General features: G+C 40.3%; 1 protein-coding gene across 3 annotated transcripts in view; it reads right to left on the minus strand.

Annotated features, from left to right (window-relative positions):
• Nucleotides 1-9,704, minus strand: part of GAREM1 (GRB2 associated regulator of MAPK1 subtype 1) — a 201,465-nt gene extending 191,761 nt beyond the window's left edge. For 2 of the 3 annotated variants that reach the window (XM_027068717.2, XM_027068716.2), the window contains exon 1: nucleotides 9,565-9,697. In XM_027068717.2, coding sequence (XP_026924518.1) covers nucleotides 9,565-9,685 — 121 coding nt within the window. In that variant the 5' untranslated portion in view covers nucleotides 9,686-9,697. Of the gene's footprint in view, nucleotides 1-7,480; nucleotides 7,600-9,564 lie in introns of all 3 variants that reach the window. The other variant, XM_027068718.2, reaches the window with a different exon arrangement.
• Between the last annotated feature and the right edge of the window lie 14,631 nt (nucleotides 9,705-24,335).

A 24,335-nucleotide genomic window follows, 5' to 3' on the forward strand; every position in this document is an offset into this window, starting at 1 on the left:
CAAGCCTCTCTGTCAAAAAAAATAAAGCAGGGGGAAAAAGCACCTTTAAACAACTGGACAATTATTCCCATCGTGTGTATCAGATCAGAGAGAAAATCTGAAAAGTATGCATGCCAAAGAAGAAAGTGAGAAGTGTCTTATAATAATAATTTCCCACAAATACATAACTTTTCATGGCTTACTTATAAAGTGCTTTCACATGTAATAGAGGGCCTTTAAATAGAACTGCTTTAAGGTTTTAGCTCATGCTCAAGGATGAAAAGAGAAAAGTTGGAGCAAGAGGTTCATACTATTTAAGCTAAAGAAAAACCTGAACAAGAAGGTGTCAAGAAATTAGGGCTGAACGCACGGTTAAGTTTTGTGAAGGAAAAAAAAAAGTGAACAAAAAGCATCAAAGCACAAATCTGAGTGGCAGAGACTGCTAAACAGCTTCTACCATCCAATGCTCCGCTCTCCCGTAGTAGGAACCCACGGGTACTGTGCCCAGTTCCTTACTTTCCCGTCTACAGAAGAGTGTGTAAGTCCTCACCAATGAGATGGAAAGTGAAGTGCTGTGTTAGGAGTGGTGGTAAGGCAATTAAACTTCAGCTAAGGTCATGATCTTCTGGTTTGAATTCAAGCCCTTTTACCTTTCCTGCTGTACAAGATGCAGGCATGATAGCTAGAGCTCCAGCAGCCATTAAGTGCCATGAAGTGAAAACCACCTCCTAAGGATGACAGAGCACACAGACATGAGGAGCCTGGGTCCTTGACTCTGGATCTGCCATATCTATCCTGGAGTATATACCTTTAGACTCCTTTTATACAAAATGAATGAAATCTCCATATTGTATAAATCACTATTTTTTTTTTTTTTTGGTCCTATTATACACAACTAAAGTTCACCTTAACTGATATACCTGGCCATGAGGAGCTTGTGAAAATTTCTTCTGATCCTATCTATTCTCAGTGGCTCTCCTGTCTCCCAAAAAATGGGACCAAAATAAACATGAAAACAAGAAAGAAAAAAAAAAACCCAAACAGAAGAGTATCTGTATAAAGCCTCATGTTATTTACTTATTTTTAAGTAGGTATTCTGAATCTTCTAGAGCTCTATTTAGAGATTAATTAAACTGTTTTTAACTTGGGTCTGGTGCTTGATTGATTTTGTGGGTCAGTGGTTCAAGGTAAAATGGATCTTGCATTATTTCAAACATTAACCTGAAACAGACTAAAAGTGAAGACCTTGAAGCCTAAGCTTCCCGAGGACCAGGAATGACAATGGAATGGATGTTAGTTCTTCAATTTCAACCATCCTTTGCTCATACATTGCTGCTAAAGGAAGAGTGAGGCAATTCAGGGTGTCAGTCATGAACAGAACACCTTCACAGATGGATATCCTTAAGTTACCCACGTGGGCTTCCTCAGGCATTTCATTAACCTTTTTCTGAATGGATGACAGAATGTTATAACCAGTGAGTGCTTCCTAACTACCTACAAGGTTAACAGAATATTTAAAAATAGAAAAGTAAACACTTACCTTTTTTCAGTTACTTTTAGATATTTGAATCTAGTTCCTTGCCAAGAGGAAAACACTGTCAATGTGAACTAATTATCAAGAGCCTATTCTCACTTCTAACACCTTAAAGTCTGGTATATAGAAAACTCATATTTAAAAAATGTCTGAGCAAGGAAGTTTTCCTCTACTGAGTGGAGAAAAACAGAACATAACTTATTTTAAATCTTTGCAGGGAAACATCCTTCAGCACTGTTCATATTCCCTTCTACACTGTAACTAGCCTAATCGTAATAACTTACTGAAGATGTTAAATATTAACCTAAATAACAAATATCTTCATAAGACTTCACATTGTACTTTAAATTCAATAACTTGGTATTTATTAAACAACCATTAAGTCATCAAAGCCCAACTGGTATTTAAATACTTCAAACTAGGCTTAAGAATTAGCAGAATCAATTAAAATGACTTGCCCTTTAATTATAAAGTAATTCATCCACAACACTGGAAAAAGGCTTGGGAACATTGTTTTTTCCTTCTTCTACCACCATGCAGTATCCCTACAAGGGCATAAAAGGAAACTCACTGTCTGGGATTAAGACACTAAGGTTTCAAGTCAATCTTGGGGCTATTCTAGGAAGATGACAACTGTACCAAATTAGCAGTTGTAGTTTCATAACACTATTTAAACCAAGTGGCTTACTTTGCTTAGAAGTAAAATCCCTGGTACCCTGGGAACATGAAACACTGAATAGTTAAATGGTTAGCTGACTATCCAATCAGTCCTATTCTTTATTATAGCATAAGAGAGTTGACCGATTCCAAAGATTTATGGTATTCTAGTCCATATAAGATTAGAAATTCAATGACAGCTACATGTTAATATGTAGAGGAGGCATCTGAATTCCAGAACAAAAGAACTAGCAAGAAGCCAAAGAATCTAAAATTGAGTTGAAATTTCTAGAAATAATTTAGCTAAAACATTAATAACTGGGGCACCTGGGTGGCATTAAACTTCAGCTAAGGTCATGATCTTCTGGTTTGAGTTCAAGCCCCATATTGGCCTTGCTGCTGTTAGCACAGAGCTCACTTTGGATCCACAGTTCCCCTCTCTCTCTCTGCCCTTCCCCTGCTCATGCTCTCTTTCTCTCTCTCAAAAAATAAATGAAAAACATTAAAAAAAATTAAAAAATAAAATAAAATATTAACAACTAATGATCCTAAGAATCATTATTTCATCATGATGGTCAACTAAGTCTTTATTTTCCCTACTGCTAATTTTAGGACCTACCATCTTAGTTTCAAGTTATGTATTTACGCACATGTCTAGCTCAACTGAAACAAAAGTGAAATTCTATTTCAAACTTATAGAGGTCGCAGATGCTTTAATAATACAGACGTGTTGGACCTGAAAATGTTTAATACTGAGATTTGCTCATTCATTTATTAACTGCTTATGGGATATCTCTTCTATGTCAGACATTGTGCTAGGAGCTGGCAAATAGCAAAAATAATTGTTAGATACCTTTAACCTGAAATTCAAGTAAACATTTTTGTGCCACTAGGAGTAGGGGTAGGGGCTGAGATGTGGGGGAGCATCATCATGTGGAAATGTCTTCTAAAAGGCTTAAATCTCATAAGATTTAAAATATTTTAGTATTTTCTATTTGTTAAATATAACAAAATGATACATAAACCAGCAATAAAAGTTATTTTTCAAGTTGCATAGCATAGCTGGTGTTCTTAAGATTGATAATCCTGCTGAAGACCAGAGGAAGTTTATGAGTCTTCTTAGAACTGCAGCTCAGTGAGTAAAAAGACAGATACCTCAGGAATCTCAAACAAAAATAAACGAGTTTACAAGCTGGCCTACAAGGACTTGCCGCTTCAATAAGGCAGCCAAATGAGCAAAAGAGAGTCGAATGCTCTTTAAACTATGATATGGTTGATCAAATGGTCAAACCAGTTTTCCTTTTACAGATGACCAAATGTCTTAAGACTTCCAAAACGGCCATCTTACTTGAAAAACAAGAACACCGAAAGAGCGATATCCAAATCTTGTCTTGTGGGTCTAAGTGCTTATCACTGTCCATGGTCTTCTAAAAGGTCCTTTCCTATTCTTCCATAATTTGTAGGCATGGCCAATTAGAGGTGATAACTAGAGGAAAGTAAAATACTATGGTATACAAAAGAATACTCAAGGGACTTCCTTCATCACCCATTTGGTGCAGAACATTACACAAGGCATGTTTTTCCTAACAGTTATATAACTATAAGTGCTCAGAAAATCATCATCAACCCAGTAAAAGCAGTGATGAATATCTACTAGAAAGAGATTCAAGTGGGTTGGTAGCATTTGGTCAGACTTGCATGTGATTCTGGATTAAGTTAAAAGCTTCTTTCCTAACTTCCTGTTCTTTCCCAAATCCAATCTTGGGTTAGTTCACAACACTTTCTCTCTGATAAAAACCTTACATCACCTTTTTATAACCTGTGGATTACAAGATCTCAAATACTCTGAGGGAAATAGGCTAAATTCACCCTTCCCTCAGTATCTTTAGCTTTACAAAAATAATAAAATACTATTTGGTGGTCTTCAGTTGCCTAAATGATACACTCTGAAGCTTCTCTCTCAACTGGTCTGCACCTCCATTACTCCAATCTTATCTATGTGCACTCTTTTGCAATACACATGTATTTCACATGTATTATGCGTTTAATTATCACAGTAAGCAGATACACAAGAATGCAGGTTGCATGAGCACAGAGGTGTCTGTTTTATTCAATGTTATTGTCCCCATATTTGTAACAGGGCTTCATACACAGCAGGGACTTAATAAATATTGATTGAACAAACTAATCAAAAACTATGAGATACATGGACCAGTATAATATATATTTTTTCTCCACGAGAAAACTACAAATCAAAGGGGTTAGACTTGACCAAGAACACATTACTATGAAATGGCAGCTCCTATAACTGAACAGAGGTTTCTAAGACCCAAATCTAGCATCCTTTAAACTACTGTCTCTCCTACCTGGGGCATGCATATGTATGCATGTATGCATATGTATGCCTCTTACAATATAGAATGTCAGGGAAAATGAAACCACAGATAAGCACATCTTCTGGGAACAAGATTCACACAAAGTTAATTTAGAAAAAATATATATATAAAACATCAATCATGGAGGTTTTGAGAACTTAATTTCAAAAATAAAACACAGATCTAGAAACACCTTTGATATCTGCAAAGAGCCACATGGAGCCTCCCTGAGTTCAGTGTCCATGTTTCTGCTCCTTCAGCCTTACAGGCACTTAAATGGTAGTTAGAGAAGCACTTCAGCACAAAGCCAGGACCAAGTTCCCACAGTGCCAACACACCTGGGGATTAGCATCAGCTCTGATTCCTCTGCACATCTGGAAAGGAGAAGTTGCTGTTGATCTATCAACTGCAGCTGCCTCCAACTCCTACTATCTTTTTCTCTCTCCCTGTCATTCCATGCAGGCTCAGTCTTCCTCTTCCTTTCAGTCAACAGGACCATAAACTCATCTTTCAGTGACCTAGGCAATCATTCTTTGAACAGGGGTACACGTTTGATGCAAAGCCAATACTTCCCATCACAGCTGTCAGGGAATCAATTTCCAGAGCCACAACTTCCCAATATTCTCTGGTCTAAAAAATTGACTTGCCTGGCATCACAGAGATGTCCAACCCAGGATGAATAGAAGCTGTCCTCCACCACCTCCCCTTCCCAAAGACCCTTCACCCACTTTACAGAAACAATGCATCTTTAGATCTTTCTTAACTGCATTACCCCAGGGTGTGTAAAGACCTCAGGGCAACTAACAAAGCAATAAATAAAAACCCTACTGCATGTAAAGGATTGAGTCTTTAGCATTTGGGTAGCAATGCCTTTTCTAACTCAGGGAATTTCCAATTCTTTGTTTCAAGCAACCAGAAATATTCAAATATGAAAAGGCTTAAGGTCAAAAGAAATCTAAAACACTGGGTTTCAATTTATATATATATATTTTATAACAGAAATAATGACAGAGTGATCCATAAGACACTTTCAAACATAAAAATACATTACATTAGGATAGAATTCTGTAGCAGAAGAAAATGGGAATATAAATTTAAGGAGAAAAAGGTATAAAAATTTTAACTGTTTAAGAACTTATTCATGCATTTTAAAAAATGAAGGATACTGGGAATCACTTTTAGACCTACTAAATTTTTTTTTTCAATGACGTAACAATTTAAAAGGTCAAGATTTATAATATACTGAAAGATGACATCCTTTGCAACTGTTTACACTTAAGATGAAAAGTTTCAGCAATCAGCCTAAAAATATGCTGAGGGTACAAACTTCTACAGAATCGTTCAGGAGCTACAGGAACAAAAAGTTGGAAGAACACTGTTCTAGACTAACCACTGGAGCCTTTCCAAGGTGAAATAATTGAAGAGACAGAGAATGTTCAATTTCCCTACCAAGTTTTGAGTTAGGATGGGTTGGAGATTAGCATTTGCTCCACCCTCTTCTAGGTCAAAAACACATGTGTTGAACCTGGTTCTACAGCCAACAGTTTCCAAGATTGATGACCAGGTTAAATATCTGATCTCAGCTGTATTGCTGCTGACTGGGGTTACCTAGCCTTTGCCTGTTGAGCATGTATCTCACCCCCTTAAGAAGAATCACTACTTTTGAGTACTTTTCTTTGTGTTTTCAGAAAAATTCATGAGGCAATACCATGAAGGCTCATTATTCTGTATTTCTCTTATCATATGATGACAAATTTCACCCCTGGGGATGCAATGTTGACTGTGTGTATCTGACTGGCATTTCATAAGTAACATGCATAATGCAAAGAACTGGAGAGTTCTTTACTGTGGAGTTAATATTTTAAGTATAGCAAATGTACTGAGGAGTGATTTCAACAGGCACATCTAAATACATAAGCCCTCACCTCAAACACCACGTTTTTCCTTCTTTTTCTGATTTCGTACTCTCTTCTTCCCCACTGCTCCTTTCGTCTTTTCAGCCACTCCTCTGGGAAGCAGAAAGTAGTCTAAATATGATGGATGAGGCCAGCACTTAATTCGGTGTCTACACTGTTTGAAAAATATTGACTTTCCGGTCCTCAAACTCTCAGAGAGACAGTGGGGCTATTTAGAGTAGACATTAGACCTACTCTAAACCTACTCCCATTTAGTATGAGGAGGTAAAGTTTGAGATAAAAGGTCTTTCTTTAGAGTCAGAAAGTTGGCTGAAAATCCCACTCCCCACATTTACCAGGTATGTCACTCAATTTCTCTGAATCTCAGGTTCCCAAAGTCCTTAAAATGGGTGCTGAGTATTTGAGACAATGCATCAAGCAATGAGAAATGTACAGCACGTAGTAGGCATTCAATAACCAACAGTTATAAAATTAGACGTTTAATGTTCTTTAATGACTGCTTCAAATTAGCCAATAGTTCTCTCTTGGCATAAGGTCAACTAGTGGCATGTTTTTCAGTTTCTTTCTGGTCTCTTTTAAAATCAGTGATTTGGAAAATGACTACTTTTCATGGCTAAGTATAGGGTGTGTGTGTGTGTGTGTGTGTGTGTGTGTGTGTGTGTGTGTAAAACATACCTGCAGTACTAAAACTGGCAAAAGGACAGACACAGAATGAGGACTGAACAAAACTGGAGATTTCACATACAGCTTTTATAAATATGGCGGCATATCCTTAATATGTTCTGGGTGCTGCTGTGGAACATGGTTAAAAATAAGCATGGAGTCAATGATCGACTCTTTGAAAGACTATCCAAATTTAATTGGTAAGCTAACACTTTCCCCTCATCATATTCATTTTTTTAAGGATATTTAACACTGTAAGGCTGTGGGGAGAGTGGTGCTCCCCCAATTCTCATGTGTATCAAACTCAAAAAAGGATTCACATATACTTATTCAGAAAGGCAGAAATATATACTAACCTGAACAAACAGATTTATGGGTAAGGGTATTCATGATATCACAATTTGTAACAGCAGCTCATGTCCACCATTGGGGACTAGACTGTTGGGTATAGCCATCCGCTCGGAATATTATGCAGCTATTAAAAACAAAAAAAAATTTTAATAAGATGGGATTGTTAAGTGAAAAAACCAAGGTATAAAGCAGTATTTGGCTGGGATTCCAAATTTGTGTGAGTCATTGTGATTCTCAAGTGGTAATAAGCGAAAATTCACAATGAAGAATTGGAATTACAGTGATCAAAATCCATTCCACAGCTTGAAAGGGCACAGTGTTAAGACTTGCTACCCACGTCCTAATTTTAAAAAGAAGTGTGGGATGAGTACAGTGCTGATTCAGATCCTTCTTATGAATGACAGGGATAGGACAGCAGATAATAAAGCTAAAAGTTAGGTCTGCAACTGACATTCAGCCTCTTTAAACTTTCAGTTTAATGAAGCTTTTGGGTGACTTTTATACCACATGCATCAATGCTCTCTGCCTAGCTAAGGGTTTTGGCAGGGTGTGCAGTGATGAGAGAAGGTCGGAAAAGGTGAGGACTCCTAACCTTCCAATATACACATTTTTGCACAGTGGAAGAGGAAATGAAACTGTGAATACACACATACCCACACATACAAATTCAGACCTGCAGATACATAGTTATATAGTTAAAGCACCACTTTCCCACCCCCACTGTAAACAGGAATGCCTCAACATACCACCTGTCCTTCTTCCTGAGTTCATCTGCACTTCATTACTAGTTTGAAAACTCCTAGTTTATTCTCACCACTACCAAGACCAACCAAACAAGGATAGAAAGCATGCCATGCTTGTTTTCCAGGATTCATGAACTTTCCTGCATTGATTTCTCCCATCAGTACTTCAAATGTCTAATCTAACCCCACAGATTAAGAAACAGAATAAAAATGCCTTTGGACATTTACACATCTCACGTTACCCACTCTTGTTACTCCCTTTCTGGAGTAACCCGAACCCTTGTGACTTGAAATGACATCTTTCTGCTCAATGCTCTTCTGACTTGGCCTGTGTGACCACAGCTCTATCTGCTTGCCTGCCAGCCTGGGCCCAAGGGCTTCCCGCAGCCCTACAGCAGAGCAAGCATGTTTCTGTGAACAGTCCGAAATCACATGAAGCCCAAATCAACTGAAGTTATAGTGAAAATACAAAACAAAACACACCTGAATGGACACCTTACATGGTACAATTCAAACTGACAGGGGTCTACTTGCTTGACACTCTGCACTTGTTTGCAGAGGTCACACTGCAGAACAAACAGCTGGGGGATGTTTGGCTGGTTTCTGGTGGTCAGTTTCAGAAAATACAAGCATTTCTTAATTCTGTGCTCAGGTTCCAAATCAATATAGGTTTTGGTCACTTAATTTTTTTTTGCCAGGCTGGAAATGTGCTAAGCTAATAATTAACCTTAAGCATACCATCACTTCTGCTAAAAACATTTTCTACACTCAGCCCCAAATTACTTTCAGTTCGGTTAAACAAAACAGACAAGCTGTAATAAAAGGTCTCTGAGAAATGTGATCCCTTTCGTTGGTCACCCAGGAGCTTTTCCTCTTAAATCTGCTGCTTCTTGTGGGGGTGGGAGGGGGGTGGGGGGTGGAGGAAGGAAGGAGAGCATCCAAAATAAAGATGCCACCCAAAGCACAATGATTTTGTAAGAAAGTTGCCTAAGATAACTCTTCAGGGTTTCCCAGGTTGAGTTAATTCCTGCAGGAGGGTGGGGAGGGACAGCTTGCCCCCAAAATTACAATCTGCAGAGGTTTCCCCAATGTTGATTTTTTTTTAAGGCGTCCTTTTTAATTACACTGCAAGGGCTCTGATTTTCCCATCTCTAGCTGTTGCTGGGGGTAGCTGAGAGCAACGCGCCAGGGCTGCGGCAGCCGCTCGGGCCAACTCCAGCGCCGGGGGTGGGCGGGCAGCCCACTCCCCACCCGGTCCCACCCTCCCCAGCACACGCGCGCACACCCGTGCCGAGACTGCGGTCCGCGCCGGTCTGCCCTGTGCCGGCGGCCGGGCCGAGACTCACCGCTGTCCAGCCGCGCGATCTGGGGCAGCCGGTAAGTGCTGACCAGCAGGTCGAGCGGAACGGCCACCGAGCTCCACTTCACATCCTTGAGGCTGCAGCCCAGCGAGGGCGCCGGGTCCATCTTCCCCGCCTCCTCCTGCCCCGCGCTCCCGCCGCCGCCGCCGCCGCCGGCACCACCCGCGCCTCGGCGGCGGCCGCTGCTCGCGCTCGCGGTCTAGGGCGCGCAGGAGGCGCCGGGCACTCCGGCCGCGGGCAGTTCGGGGGCACGGCGGCTGAGGCGGCCGGGAGGGAGGGGGCCCGCGCCCGGCTCAGCTGTCGCTACGCGGCATGGCCGGGACGCCCCGCGTGCCCTCAAGCCGGGAAAGGACTCGCAGCAGCCCCGCGGCTGCGGGCGGCGGCGGCCGGGGTGGCTGCGGCGGCTCCCGCTCCGCCTCCTTCTCTGGCCCCGGGTCTGCAGCTGCGACGGCCGCCCGCTCGCCTCCTCCTCCTCTTACCCCTCCTTCCCTCCGCCTCGAGCGTGTGAGGAGGAGCCGCGGGTCTGAGAAACGCCATAGCAGCGCTCCCAGCACTGACCAACAAGGTGCGAGCAACGCCTGCGCAGCTCGGGGAGACGCCGCCTCCGCCTCCGCCTCCCCGGCGCAGCCCGCTCCGCCTCCCGCTCGGCCTCCGCCTCCCGCGGCCCGGCGGGCTCGGCTGGGCGTCAGCCTCCCGGCCGCGGCCGCCGACGCCTGCGGCTCGGCGCGCTCTGCAAGCTTTAGCTCTCGCTCCCCCGTCCGACCGCTCCGGCGCCCTGCAGCCTCGCCGGGCGCCACGGCGCGCCGGGACTCCTTCGCAGCCCAGGGCCCTTCCCGGAGCCCAGCAGGAGCGGAGCAAGCTCGGGAATCTTTCTCTCCTTCGTGGCGTCGGGCACGGTCCCCTGCTGCTCCTCACTCTGCCACCGGAGTTGCTAAGGCCACAGAAGAGACCTCTTTGGTGCTCACCTCTTGAGAGAGCCACAGACAGACCAGGCGGGGAAAGGCAGGCGTGGAGCAAGAGGCCGAGCCATTCTCTCCCAACCTCACAACTCTGTAAACGGAGCTGGAAGTTAATCCTACCAGTCTAGACTTTGCTAGGCAGCCTGGAAAAGGCCGAAGCACCCAGATGGAGAAAGGTGATTATGAATGATCAGTGCCCACAGAAGGGAAGGTGCCCATTGGGTTCAGTACCTTCGTTGTATGGAGACCGTGGGGGTGTGAGGCCACTGACCCCCATAAACACGCCAAGGGAAAGAGCAAACGAGGTTACGGGGCCTTCTGCGGCCAGCTGTTTTCACATGCTTTTCTCAGTCAATTCCCTTCGATCTTTAAGGTTGGGATAATTCCAGTTTTCTAGACACTCGTACCTAGACATTAGGTAGTTTGGCAAGATTACACAGCTTGCAGATGGCAGTGCTAGGATTCAGACACACAGTTTACTTCCCAGGATAAATCGTCCTGTTTCCCCCAGTATTGAGCATGGCCTGCGCGCTGCGGGACATAGCTCAGAAAGTAGAGGTGGCTGTTCAATTCCTGTTTACTTAAGCCTATCCTGACTTTTATGTGCTAATCCTTTTTTTAGCATAGTTTTACACCAGGAGAGGTGAGTGGTTGTCAGGTGGAAGGCTTGCATATCAACTCTGTTTTCCAACACATATTCCATGTTCGGTGCATGATAAAACAGACCGAGCTGCTTCTGCGTCGCCCACCCAAGAGGTCTTGAAAACATCCTGCCGCCTCTCAGTGGGCCGACTTAGGTCTGTGTCAATGAATAAACCACCCTGTTAGCAACTGAAGAAAACCCCCAGGTTTTCAGAAAACCACACCTCCTTTGTCCTCTCACTTTGAAACATTGGCAATACTTTTCACAAAAATTTTTTGCTGCAAGTTTTGACTTTTGTGTCATGCACATCATTTTTTTTTTAAGTCTTGGAGAAAAGTGGGAAATATTTTAATATATTACCCAGAATCACAGGTCCATTAAAGTTACACGATTTTGCTCATATAAAGAAGAATTTTTTAAAACCCTAAGGAGCTAGGGGCGCCTGGCTGGCTCAGTTGGTAGAGCATGTGACTCTTGATCTCTGTGTCATTAGTTCCAGCCCACCTTGGGCATAGAGTTTACTTAGTAATGATTTTTTAAAAAGAAGAAGAAAAAAAGAAGGAGCTAAGTGCCAGCTATTTTTTTTCTATCTAAATTATTTTTTAAAATACAGTATATTTTGGGGGGGCTTAACTTTAATTCCGGTTGGTTAACATAGAGCGTTATATTAGTGTCAGGTGTACAATACAGTGATTCAACAGTGTCAAACATCACCCAGTGCTCATCATGATCTAAATAATTATTTTTGGAAATAAAGTTCAAACTCCGAAAATGACATAGGAAACACTTAATAATGGGCAGGGTTGGGGTCCTTCACCCAGTAAGTAGATCCTTAAACCTCATATGATAGAATGAGTTTTTAAAAATCATTTTCTGCTGTTATGATATCCTCTTTAAAAGCTTCAGGGAATAGCATTACTGTAATTCCCTCTCATGCAAGGGTTGGTGACTTAAGAACTAGAGACACGATAAAAAGTCAAAAGATTAATGCAGTCAACTTTTTTTTTTTAATCAATAAAGGACTTACATTAGATTTGCTCTTATTGCTGACTAGCAGAAAAGGTTGCATTTTAATCTTAAGTATTAAAGGGAAGACACTTTAACGAGCCACAGATTCTTATGTAAGTCTCATGTCCTAAAGAATACTTACAGAAAGATCTTATTTGTGATATGGAGAGAGTTCTGGTTAAGCTGTGAGGAAGGTCAGCTAAGAAAGGTAGTCTTTCAGTCTGGCTGAACTGTACTTTGTGAGGAAGTATGTTTCTTAAGATTGTTGGACCAACGCAAACCGTGTATATAAAGGCATAACAACTGGATGCAGGAGCAAAACTTACAGGGTTTTGTAGTTTTTTAAAAAAGGGAGTACCCAGGAAGTTTTCTGTAAAGCAAAAGTCCATGTCCCTTGTGTCCTACTGGGTACTTTATAAAACTGAGATTTATGGGAGGCAACACATTATCATGACTAAAAATACCAACTCCAGAGCCTGATGGCATGGATATGATTAGTGCCTCTGTTTCTATGTAGGATCTTGGGCAACTTACTCTTTCCTCCTCTGAAAATGAGGATAATTGCTATAGGCTGAATGTTAGTGTCCCTCCAAAAGTCTTATGTTAAAACCTAATCCCCCAAGTGATGGTGTTTGGAGGCAGGCCTTTGGGAGGAGATTAGGGCTATGAGCCAGTACGTGGCCCTCTTAAAAATTTTTTTTTAATGTTTATTTTTTAGAAAGAGAGAGTGTAAGCAGGGGAGGGGCAGAGAGAGAGAGAGAGAGAGAGGGAGAGAGAGAGAGAGACACCGAATCTGAAGCAGGCTCCAGGCTCTAAGCTGTCAGCACAGAGCCCGACCTGGGGCTCGAATTCACGAGCCTTGGAGCCGTGAGATCATGACCTGAGCTGAAGCCGGCCGCTTAACCTACTGAACCACCCAGGCGCCCCAATAAGTGGCTCTCTTTAGACATGGAATCTTAGAGCACATTGATCTTGGACTTCCCAGCCTCAGAACTCCGAGCAATAAATTTCTGTTGCTCACAAGCCACCCAATCTGTGGTATTCTGTTAGAGAACTTGAGTAAGGTAAGACGATAATAATAGTCATTGTTTCATAGGGCTGATATGAGAATTTAACCATTTAATATCTGTTGAGCATTTAGAATAGTGCCTGACACATGGAAGTGCTATGGAAGCATCCACTGATATTATTAAAAGAAGTATTGGCTTTGAATGGGGCAAATTTTAGAGAAAAGATGAGGTGACAAATGGAGCTGTGAGGTAATGATTAGATTTGGGAAGAACAGTTTATATTAGCAAGAAGAGGAACATTCCTCAAATGGGAAACCCAGGTGGTTGCTCCCAGCTGTGAGACCTCACCCCCCAAATCTAGAGTCTCCACCATGAGCCAGCCCTGCTGCACAGCAGATCCACGCAGTGACCTTGATGACTCTTCATATTCTGATCTAATGATGTTGATAAAGCCAAGGGTGAATCAGGCACATGATACTGTAGAACTCATATGAGGGATGCTTCACAGCTTCCGAACTGTGAAACTACTATTTATACACACATAACTTGTTAATTCCCTGCATTATCAGCTTTGAAAAATAAAAATATTGCATGTTGGTTTTCCTCATATCAGCGTGTCCTGGGGCACATAATATGCTAGCAGTCAATTGTGATATCAAAGTTCACAGCCCCAGTGGTTTCTAGGTCTCTAAACTCTTTTCCCTTTCAATTAATTTCCACGCCATTGCCAGAGTTGACTTAAAAGTTACTCCCTGACTAAAACCTTATATGGTATCTGTATTCTCACTGTCTGTGGAATATAATGTAAAGCCTTCTGCATGGTATAAAATGTTCTTCCCGGGGTGCCTGGGTGGCTCATTCGGTTAAGAGTCCGATTCTTGATTTTGGCTCAGGTCATGACCTCATGGTTTGTGGGTTCGAGCCCCACATTGGGGTCTGCACTGACAACGCGGAGCCTGCTTGGGATTTTCTCTCCACTCTCTGCCCCTCCCCTCTTCACGCTGTCTTGTCTTTCTCAAAATAAATAAATAAACTTTAATTTTAAAAAAGTCCCTCCCTTATGTGACTGAGTCTGCCTCCCCAGCCTCATTTTGGTTGACTACCTTCCGACAGCCTGGAATCTAGGAGCAATATCTTTCTGTAATTACCCAAAGGTACCATGCTAGTATACAGCCACGAAGAAGTCGTTCTGTCAGTGTGGTACCCCTTTCTCTCTTTCTCTTCCATGAAACTCCTATTCCATCTCCAACTACAGTAGTTCTCCCTTCATCTGCGGTTTTGCTTTCTATGGTTTCAGTAACCTGGTTAACTGCAGTCCAGAAGCAGATGATCCTTCTTCTGACCAAAGGTCAGAGGTCACAAGTAGCCTGTCTCAGTTCCTGCCTCTCTCACCTCATTTCATCCCATGCGGCCATTTTATCATCTCCTGTCATCACAAGAAGAAGCGTGAGTACAGTACAATAAGATATTCTGAAACAGAGAGACCACATTTACATAATTTATTACAGTACATTGTTATACTTGTTCTATTTTATTGTTATTATTGCAAATCTCTTACTGTGCCTAATTTATAAACTAAACTTTATCATAGGTGTGTACATACAGGAAAAAAAAATAGTAGAGCTAGGGTTCAGCGCTGTCCACAGTTTCAGACATCCCCTGGGGATCATGGAACTATCCTCTGTGGATAAGAAGAGAATATCATACTTGTATTTCGTGAAATGCTGTGTCTCCTCCTGCAAAATGCTGACCACTTCTTTTCCTGTATTCCCATTGTACCTGGCAATACCCCCTTTTTAACTGTGTTAATTACACTGTGATTTATTGTCTGTTGTTATGTGCGCTTTCCCTGCTAGACAGCAATTAACTGTGGCCACTCAAAGTGTATTTTAGTCACCTCTGTTTCTCCAGCTCCTGTCACCATGCCTGGCCCATGGAAAGTGCTCAATTAATGTTTGTCAGGTTGAGTAACAAGCTGAGTCATGAGTCGTCCTCTGGCTCTAGATTATTTCATAGGTCACTCCATCTCTGAATTATAAACAGTTATTATTTATCAAGTCCAGAAAACAACAACATTTCCTATCAGTTTGGATCCGAATTTTTTTCACTCATCTGAAAATTTAAATTTCTTTGAAATTTAAATTTCTTTGAAATTTCTTTGAAATCAAGATCTGCACTTTTGCCACTGAACTGGGAATGTACCTCTAGACTATCATTTACTAAAACTGTTAGTGTATTGTGAGCTTATTGTTTGTTAATTTGTGGTCTCCCTTACTAGGATTTTACCCTCAGAGGTGCTTGCTTTATTATCTTTGCATCCCTAGCACCTGGCATATAGAAGGCACGATCTCTCAATAGATGTTGGATAGATAGATAGAGAGAGAGATGATAGATATAAACAGATAAATTGGTCTTTCTTTTATCTATCTATCTTATTGAGAAAATGGATAAATGAAATCCCATAAACATATCTGGGGCCCCTGGGTGGCTCAGTTGGTTGAGCGTCCAGCTTTGGCTCAGGTCATGATCTTGTAGTTCATGAGTTTGAACCCCACATTGGGCTTGCTGCTGTCAGCCTGTCAGTGCAGAGCCCACTTCAGATCCTCTGTCCACCTCTCTCTGCCCCTCACCCACTACTCTCTCTTTCTCTCTCTCAAAGTATAAATAAAACATTTAAAAAAAGCGTATCCTATATGGGTATTTTTAGGAAGGATTCAAAAACATATTAGGAAATTTACTTTATCATCTTTTCCTTTCTTGCTTTTGATATAGGGTCTGACCTTCTTTAATAGATAAATAATACAGACATTACAGTGCCAAAATAGGAACATTAAGGAGAAGTATTCTGTATTAAGGAAAAATATCCCTAGTTACAAATTGGGTATTGTGGGGCACGTTTGTTTTTCAAAACAATACACAACATGTTGTATCCCCGTTAAAATTTTTTTTTAACATTTATTTATTATTGAGAGACAGAGAGAGACAGAGCATGAGCACGGGAGGGGCTAAGAGAGAGGGAGACACAGAATCCGAAGCAGGGCTCCAGGCTCCAAGCTGTCAGCACAGAGCCCGACACGGGCTGACTTGAGCTGAAATCAGACGCTTAACCTACTGAGCCACCCAGGTGCCCCTGTTGGATCCACATTTAAACGTACATATCACATTGTGACCCAGTACACACATACATATATAACTGAAACAAAAATTTTATAAAATAATACTTTTTTGTGTAATTCTAATGTGTACTGCATCCCGATCTTGTAATCTATTATTTTACATTTAGTTTTTTAATATTAGTCATGACCCACTAATTTTATAGGTCTATAACATGACCTATAGTGTTAAAAACACTATTTTAAGTAATATTGTTTTAATTTTTCAAATGTTCTATTTATTTTTGAGAGAGAGAGAGCACAAGCGGGGGAGGGTCAGAGAAAGAAAGGGTCCGAGGATCCAAGGCAGGCTCTGCGCTGATAGCAGTGAAGCCGATGCGGGGCTCAAACACATGAACCGTGAGATCATGACCTGAGCTGAAGTTGGATGCTCAACCAACGGAGCCACCCACGTGCCCCCAAAACCACTGTTTTGTACATTAAGTATTTATAGTTCATCAAAACAGGGAATATTATGACTGAAATAGTAGGAACTTATGAAATTCAAGAATAATCTGAAATGAAAAAGGCAAATTATTGAAGTTACCAAAGTTATCATGGATATGTGTGCATATGTATGTAGCTTTATCGGTTAGAAGTTTGGGTTTATGAAGCATCTAAGTCTTTGTAAATGGTGTTTTTCCTCTCAACCAAGCACAAGACCTCAGTTTGAGAAGCTGCTGGTAACGAGTAGTGGTCCTGGGTCTGGTGTAGTTTTGTAAATTATGAGCAAGGCTTTCCAAAGGAGTGGTCAAGTGATTCATAGGTTAGCTATACAATTCTGCAGTTTCAAGAAACCCTTTACTAAAGTAAAGCACGGTTACTAACTAATCACTCATTATTCATTTCAAATACATTAATAAATTATTTTTAATGATACATTTAAAGAATTGTTTAAAGAAATAGGTAGCTTAATTGGCTATTATCACTTATGAAGTAGACAAGCTAAGGTTCTTTTACCTAGTAGAGTCTATAGTTCATGACATAATTTAGATTTTTCTCAATAAACTTATATGATGTGACAGGTAGAAAAACTTTCATTTTATTTGTGCCAAAATAATAATTAATATTATTAAATATTTCTTAGTGCCAAAATCTTAGCAGGGTATGTAAAAGTTTATTGATGACATTCTGGTGATTTGAAGCTTCAAATGAGGTTTTTTAGAAAATTTTTGTAATGTTTATTTTTGAGAGAGAGAACGTGAGCATGGGAGGAGCAGAGAAAGGGAGACACAGAATCTGAAGGAGGCTCCAGGCTCTGAGTACAGAACCCATGAACTGTGAGATCATGACCTGAGCTGAAGCCAGATGCTTACCTGACTGAGCCATCCAGGCGCCCTTAGTTTTAATGTCAGAGGCAGTTATAGATAGCTTCCATTTTTAAGGCTTTTTCAAGAAAGATAATGAGATTTTAGATTCCTACTGACAAATCTTCTAAAGAAAAGCCATCATATAGGTTTCTACCCCTCTTTTGCAGTAAGCAGTGAAAAAAAGACAGACAGGAAGATTGTGGTTATACTACACACCTCTCCTGCAACCTGACCCAAGCTGCACGCACTTTTCCACTTTGATCGTTCTTATTATTCAGGTTCCTGGTCTATGAAGACTAGAACATGTCACTTTAACTTACTTAGAATTGCTTAAGATCAGGGCGCCTGGGTGGCTCAGTCAGTTAAGCATTCAACTCTTGATTTTGGCTCAGGTCATGATCTCCCAGTTTGTGAGTTCAAGCCTGGAGTCAGGCTCTGCACTAACAGTGCGGAGCCTGCTTGGGATTATCTTTCTCTCTCCCTCCTCTCTGCAGATTCCCTGTTCGTGCTCTGTCCCTCTCTCTCTCTCAAAATAAATAAACCTAAAATAAAGTATGAATCTTTTTAAAAGTTATTTTTTACATACTGCCAATTTACTTTCCAGAAATGTATAAATTTTCTCTTCTGTCGCTTCAAAACTAAAGATACTATGTTATCTTCTCATTTTACATAATTAGGCAAAAGCTTTAAAAATACTTGAACAAGTAATAAGTGACAAAAATTGAGTGTTGTTAGTAATTAGTCCATATGAGCCTATGCATGAAGAAGATGCATGAACCTGGATAACACATTCTTCCTAAATTTAGTAAGAACGCCTATTAAAAGAAGAATAAGAAAAAATTTTGGAGATATTTGGGGAGGCCAAATTTAATAAGAAAATTCTCAGACAAAGGACTGGAGTCCAGTAGGAGGCCACTGAGTGTCAAGACATGAAATGTAAGAGGGAGCACCTGGGTGGCTCAGTCAGTTGAGTGTCCAGCTCTTGATTTTGGCTCAGGTCATGATCCCCTGGTTTGTGAGTTCCAGCTCCATCCACATTGGGTTCTGTGCTGACAGTGCAGAACCTGCTTGGCGTTCTCTTCTCCTTCTCTCTCTACCCCTCCCCTGCTTGCTCTCTCTCTCTCTCTCTCTCTCTCTCCCTGTCTCTCAAATTAAATAAACATTTAAAAAAAAAGAAATGGTAAGAGAATATTTATGTGTATCGTTATCCATTAAAAATTTATATGCACTTTGATTAAAATGCTATATAAAGATTATGCTTCTGTTCCAGATCTACATTTATAGATTAACAATATAGGAAGATAAAACATATATAGCTTAAGTTGATTTACCCTCAGAATCCTATGACATTTAAATAAATGCCAGGGAGTCCTAGAGAAGGGAAAGACCAAGTTCCACGTTGCTCTACACTATCAAGCTAAAGTAGTGAAAGAAGGTATCATTAGAATGATTATGAAAACTCTAGGTGTCATCAGAGGTTCTGACTGTGTACTTGTAAAAAGTATCTCTGCTTTCCTTCTCTAACTCCCATCCACATTCTATTTTGAGATACATTTTTTTTTAATTTTTAAAAACATTTTTAAATTATTTTAGAGAGAGAGAGAGAGACAGAGCACAAGCAAGGGAGGGACAAAGAGAGGGAGATACAAAATTTGAAGCAGGGTCTAGGCTCTAAGCTGTCAGCACAGAGCCCAACGTGGGGCTCAAACTCACGAACCATGAGATCGTGACCTGAGCTGAAGTCGGAGGCCTAACCGGCTGAGTCACCCAAGCACCCCTATTTTGAGATACATTTATCTTGTACTATTGTTTATCTCAGATGATTAAAATATCTTTATTGTTTTCACTACTTCTTCTGCAGCAACAACTTGAATTCCTATGTACTATTTTCCAAATATTTTATCCCTTTATATCATCTATGCTCTCTACTTTCTTTTTCCTTCCCTGTTACATACTTTATAGTCACACTGGAACTAGTACCATCAGTCTTTTCCAAGGACACAAGTCACTTATTACATTTGTTTTTGAATTCATAAAAATGGGAATGAATCACTATGGAGAAAGAGAAGGAAAAGGAGGACAGCAATGTAGGCAATATTAATATAAACTTGGCTTATTACATACTTTATTGTTATAAATGCTTTAAATTTACCATTTAAAAAGAGAGTAAAGATACCATTTTGAAAATAATGACTATGTTCCACTTTATCCATTATGTGTCTAATTTATCAGGAGTTTAGGGACACCTGGCTGACTCAGTCAGTAGAGCATATGACTCTTGATCTCCCAGTCCTGAGTTCAAGCCCCACGTTGTGGGTAGAGTTTACTTAAAAAAAAAAAAAGAGAGAGAGAGAGAGAGAGAGATTAGCAGGAGAAAAAGAAAATATTTATAATAACTGTTGGAAGAGAAGCCATATCTATCCCATTGTTGATATGTTTATCATAGTAACTAATGTCCTTTCAGTAGAGCACCATACTGTAGTCTGTCCATTTCTCCATTCATTAAAATTTTAAATGTACTTTGATTAAATTTCTATATCAATATTCATAGCTTATCTCCAACTCTTCATTCATCCATCCACTCATCTATCCATTCATTCAATAAATATTTATTGAATACTTATGTGCCAGATACTATTTAAGCCAACAGGAATGGAAGGATGAGTTCTTGCTCTCAAGTGTCTTAATCTAGTAGGTGAGCCAGAAGCACAGTAAATACATGTAATTACAATCCAGTGTGTTAAGGTTAGAGGTAAGTAGTGGTATTTTGAGAGTGTAAGCAGAATCCTCTTACTTGGGAAGGAATTGGATGAAAATACCATGGACTTCTTTGAAGAGATGACTAACTAAAGAAACATGCAATGAAACAAATTTGCTAACTCAAGACAGAACATGAAGAGAAGACTAGGAAGTGAACACTAGGAAAAAGGAACAGTGTGAGAAACAGCTTGGCTTGGAGATGAGAAGAAGCATATTATATGGGAAGAACTTAATTAGATTGGTTTTGCTGTATCTTGAGATTTCAAGTAGGAAGTGGCCAAGAAGAGGCTGGAGAGTTAGACAAGATTTAGATCATGGAGAGATTTGTCTGTCCTATGAGGAAACTTGAACTTTATCTTAAAGGACCTATAATAATTGATCTGTGGTGTTAGTGGTGGGAACTACTGGGGCAGGAGGGTCGTAAGCAGGGAGTTTGTTAGTCAAGTTTGAATTTTGAAAAGAAAATTTGAAGAGAAAGAGTATACAAGCTAAATTTGAAGAGGTTAAAACTGAACAAACAGAAGCAAAGTAGGAAGCAGTAGAAGTTGGTCATAGATGACCAAGGGTTGAACCAGGATAATATATTCCCAGAGATGGAAATAAGGGAACAGATAGAAGACATTTATTAAGGAGATAAAATTCTATTAAATTTTATTAAGGAGGTAATAAACTTATTAAGAGTTTCTTAATTCACTTCATGGGGTGAAGGAACTCTCCCAAAGTCATGATGATTCCATTGGACCAAGCTGATCTGTGTGGAATCCAGTTTAAGTAGGCATATGGTTAGTGCACAGGGACAATTATGAGGAACCAAGAAGAACGTTGAAATAATAATAGTATTGAACTATCAAGTCAACCAGTAATAGAGTAGAGATAAAGAAGTCACTCTGAAGGGACAGGACAGCTCCCAGGTCATAGTGTTTATAGACAATATCTACACTTAATGGGCTGCAGCAGCATAGTGTATTTCAGGCTGATACTATTAAAACTAACTTTCTTTGCTCTGATGACGTGGATAACTTAGCAATGAGATTTTTTGCAAATATCTTGCCTGAGGCTCTGGGAATGATTCTTCAATTAACAGTTACGGGGAGGAAGAGAAAACTGAGTATGTTAGGGAAAGAGAGAATGGGTTTAGTTTTGGACACCTTAAATTTGAGTCACCTATAAAATACCCAGTTGTGAAGTAAGCAATTAGAAACAGGGAGCTGGAGCTTGGAAAGAAATTAGAGACAGACATGCGTATTTGATAGCTGAACTCATATGAATGGATAAAATTTCTCAAGAAAGAACATACATTGCAAAGAGAAGTGGGACAATGACACTCCACTGGAGTGTTTGGGTGACTCCAAACAGAGGAGGAATCAGTAGAAGATATTGAGAAAGAATGGTCGGAGAAATAGGAATAGAAGGATAATTTATGCTTTCCTTTTCCTAGATGAGTTCCTTCTCTTAACTTCCTACATGAAACTCTCTCTTGGACAGAATTAGTTTTGTTCTTTTCTATAGTATTTTGGGTAACTATTACCATAATGATAACCTAGTATGGTTATCTGTGTGCTTTTCTTTTTCTTTTTTTTAAATTTTTTAATGTCTATTTTTGAGAGAGAGGGGGGTGGGGGAAGGGGCAGAGAGAGAGAGGGAGACACAGAATCTGAAACAGGCTCCAGGCTCTGAGCTGTCAGCACAGAGCCAGACATGGGTCTCAAAGTCAGGAACAGCGAGATCGAAGTTGGACGCCTAACCAACTGAGCCACCCAGGCACCCCTGTGTGCTTTTCTTAAATGTTTATTAAATAGTAAATTTCTTGATGGCGTTGTCAAGAAGTGTGATGTTCTAAGAATTTACCTATTTGCAGGCTAACAAGTTAGCCTGCCACAGTTTCATGGGTGTTGGCAATAGACAGGAGATACTCTTAGTATAACAGGCAGCATGAACATTATACATTATACATGTCCAGCATGAACATTATACATTATACAAGTTGTCCTTGTCCTAAGTCCCATTGCAGTGACTCAGAGTGGCCCAGGTGGATGCTGCACACAGAGTGTGTTTATGTTATAGCCAAGAAACCCCGACATTAGGAAAGCAAATCTTTGACAAGCAAACCTGACCTTCCTATTACCCAGAGAGAGATGTCCTTTTATTTATTTATTTTTTAAATTATTACATTAGACATTACAGAAACTGCCTTCTGCTCTAAAGGGAGACATTACTTTTACCTTCTAAGGCTGTTCACTATAGAAATATCCTTGAAAAGCTGATCCAAAACAAAATCTGTCAATGCCTCTGCTCGCAAGATGTGTGGAAACGTCGGAGAACCCAAGGAGATTTGTATCCCTATAGGCACACTTAATGTCTCGTATATTTGTATATACCCCTTGCATCTCCCAAGTTAGTGCCTTGCATATGACAGGTGCTAATAAATATTTGTTGAAATAATGATTTAGAAATAACATCAACAATAGAAATAGTTTACAAGATGTTTCCCCAGAATTATTTACAATAGGCCAGTACAAAGATTGCTTTTAACTTCTGCCATATGCTATTTAGATAAGCAGTGCATTTATAACTGTAATGTTCTTGAGAATGACAATGCGTATTGTTTTTGCTTCCTATAATCTAAAACAGAGCTTAGAACATAATAATAGAGAAACAAAGATTTGTTAAATAAACTGAAATATGTGGGGGATCCCACAGATGCAAGTGATGCAGAATTCATAGTAGGTTGTTTGTCCTTCTTTGGCTTTGCTGCTACTCCTTGGTAACAGTGCTTGCAGTTTTTATGTTCTCCAAACCATCTGAAGAAAGGAAGGTGAAAACACCAATTCCTGCTAAATGTTAGTGACTTAATAGATTACTTCTAAACAAAGCTTTTGCTTTTTCTTTTCTTTCTTTCTTTCTTTTTTTTTTTTTTTACCTTGAGAACAGTCTGGATGTTCAGGATATGATGAAATGAACTTTCTCATATCTCGTTGGTGGAAATGTAAATTGGTCTTTATTTACGTATTTGGGTATTTTCAATGAGGCTTTATTATTATTATTATTAATGTTTATTTACTTATTTTTTAAATTTTTAAAAATTTTATTTAATTATTTTGAGAGAGAGAGCACAAGCGGGGGAGGAGCAGAGAGAGAGAGGGAGAGAGAAAGAATCCCAAGCAGGCTCCACACGGTCAGTGCAGAACCCGATGTGGGGCTCAAACCCATGAACTGTGAGATTATGACCTGAGCCGACGTAGGATGCCCAACCTACTGAGCCACCCAGGTGCCCCTAATGCTTATTTATTTTTGAGAGAGAGAGAGCAAGAGAGAGAGAGAGAGAGAGAGAGAGACAGTGTGAATGGAGGAGGGGCAGAGAGAGAGGGAGACAGAATCCAAAGCAGTTTCCAGTCTCCAAGCTGTCAGCACAGAGCCCAATGCAGGGCTCAAACCCACAAACTGTGAGATCATGACCTGAGCCGAAGTCAGAAGCTTAACTGACTGAGCCACCCAGGCGCCCCTCAATGAGGGTTTAAATGCCTACCCAGCAATTTAATTTTTGGAAAACTGCCCTAATAAAATTAACTACAGAGAAGTTTTTTTGCACAAATATATCAAATCCAAAACTGTATTTGTAATCGCATAAAATTTGAAGATTTTTATTCATCTTAAGAAAGGGTTCTACCCTGAAGTAGTGAATCTCTGTTTAGAGCATGGGAAGACACTGCCAAGTTTTCCTCCTTGGAGATCTTTAAGAGGAATAAATTATCACCATTCCTAGACAATTTAAATATTGGTGCCATGTGTCTTTCCCAAGATCTTTTCCATTTCATTTAGTCCAGGTTATACAATCCATCTCTCTCTATAATGGAAGATAATGCGGTTTTCAATTGCTTCTCATATTTGAGGGTTGATCTTTACAGTGATACTCA

This window comes from Acinonyx jubatus, chromosome D3, assembly GCF_027475565.1.
Source record: "Acinonyx jubatus isolate Ajub_Pintada_27869175 chromosome D3, VMU_Ajub_asm_v1.0, whole genome shotgun sequence".
NCBI classification, from domain to species: Eukaryota; Metazoa; Chordata; class Mammalia; order Carnivora; family Felidae; genus Acinonyx; species Acinonyx jubatus.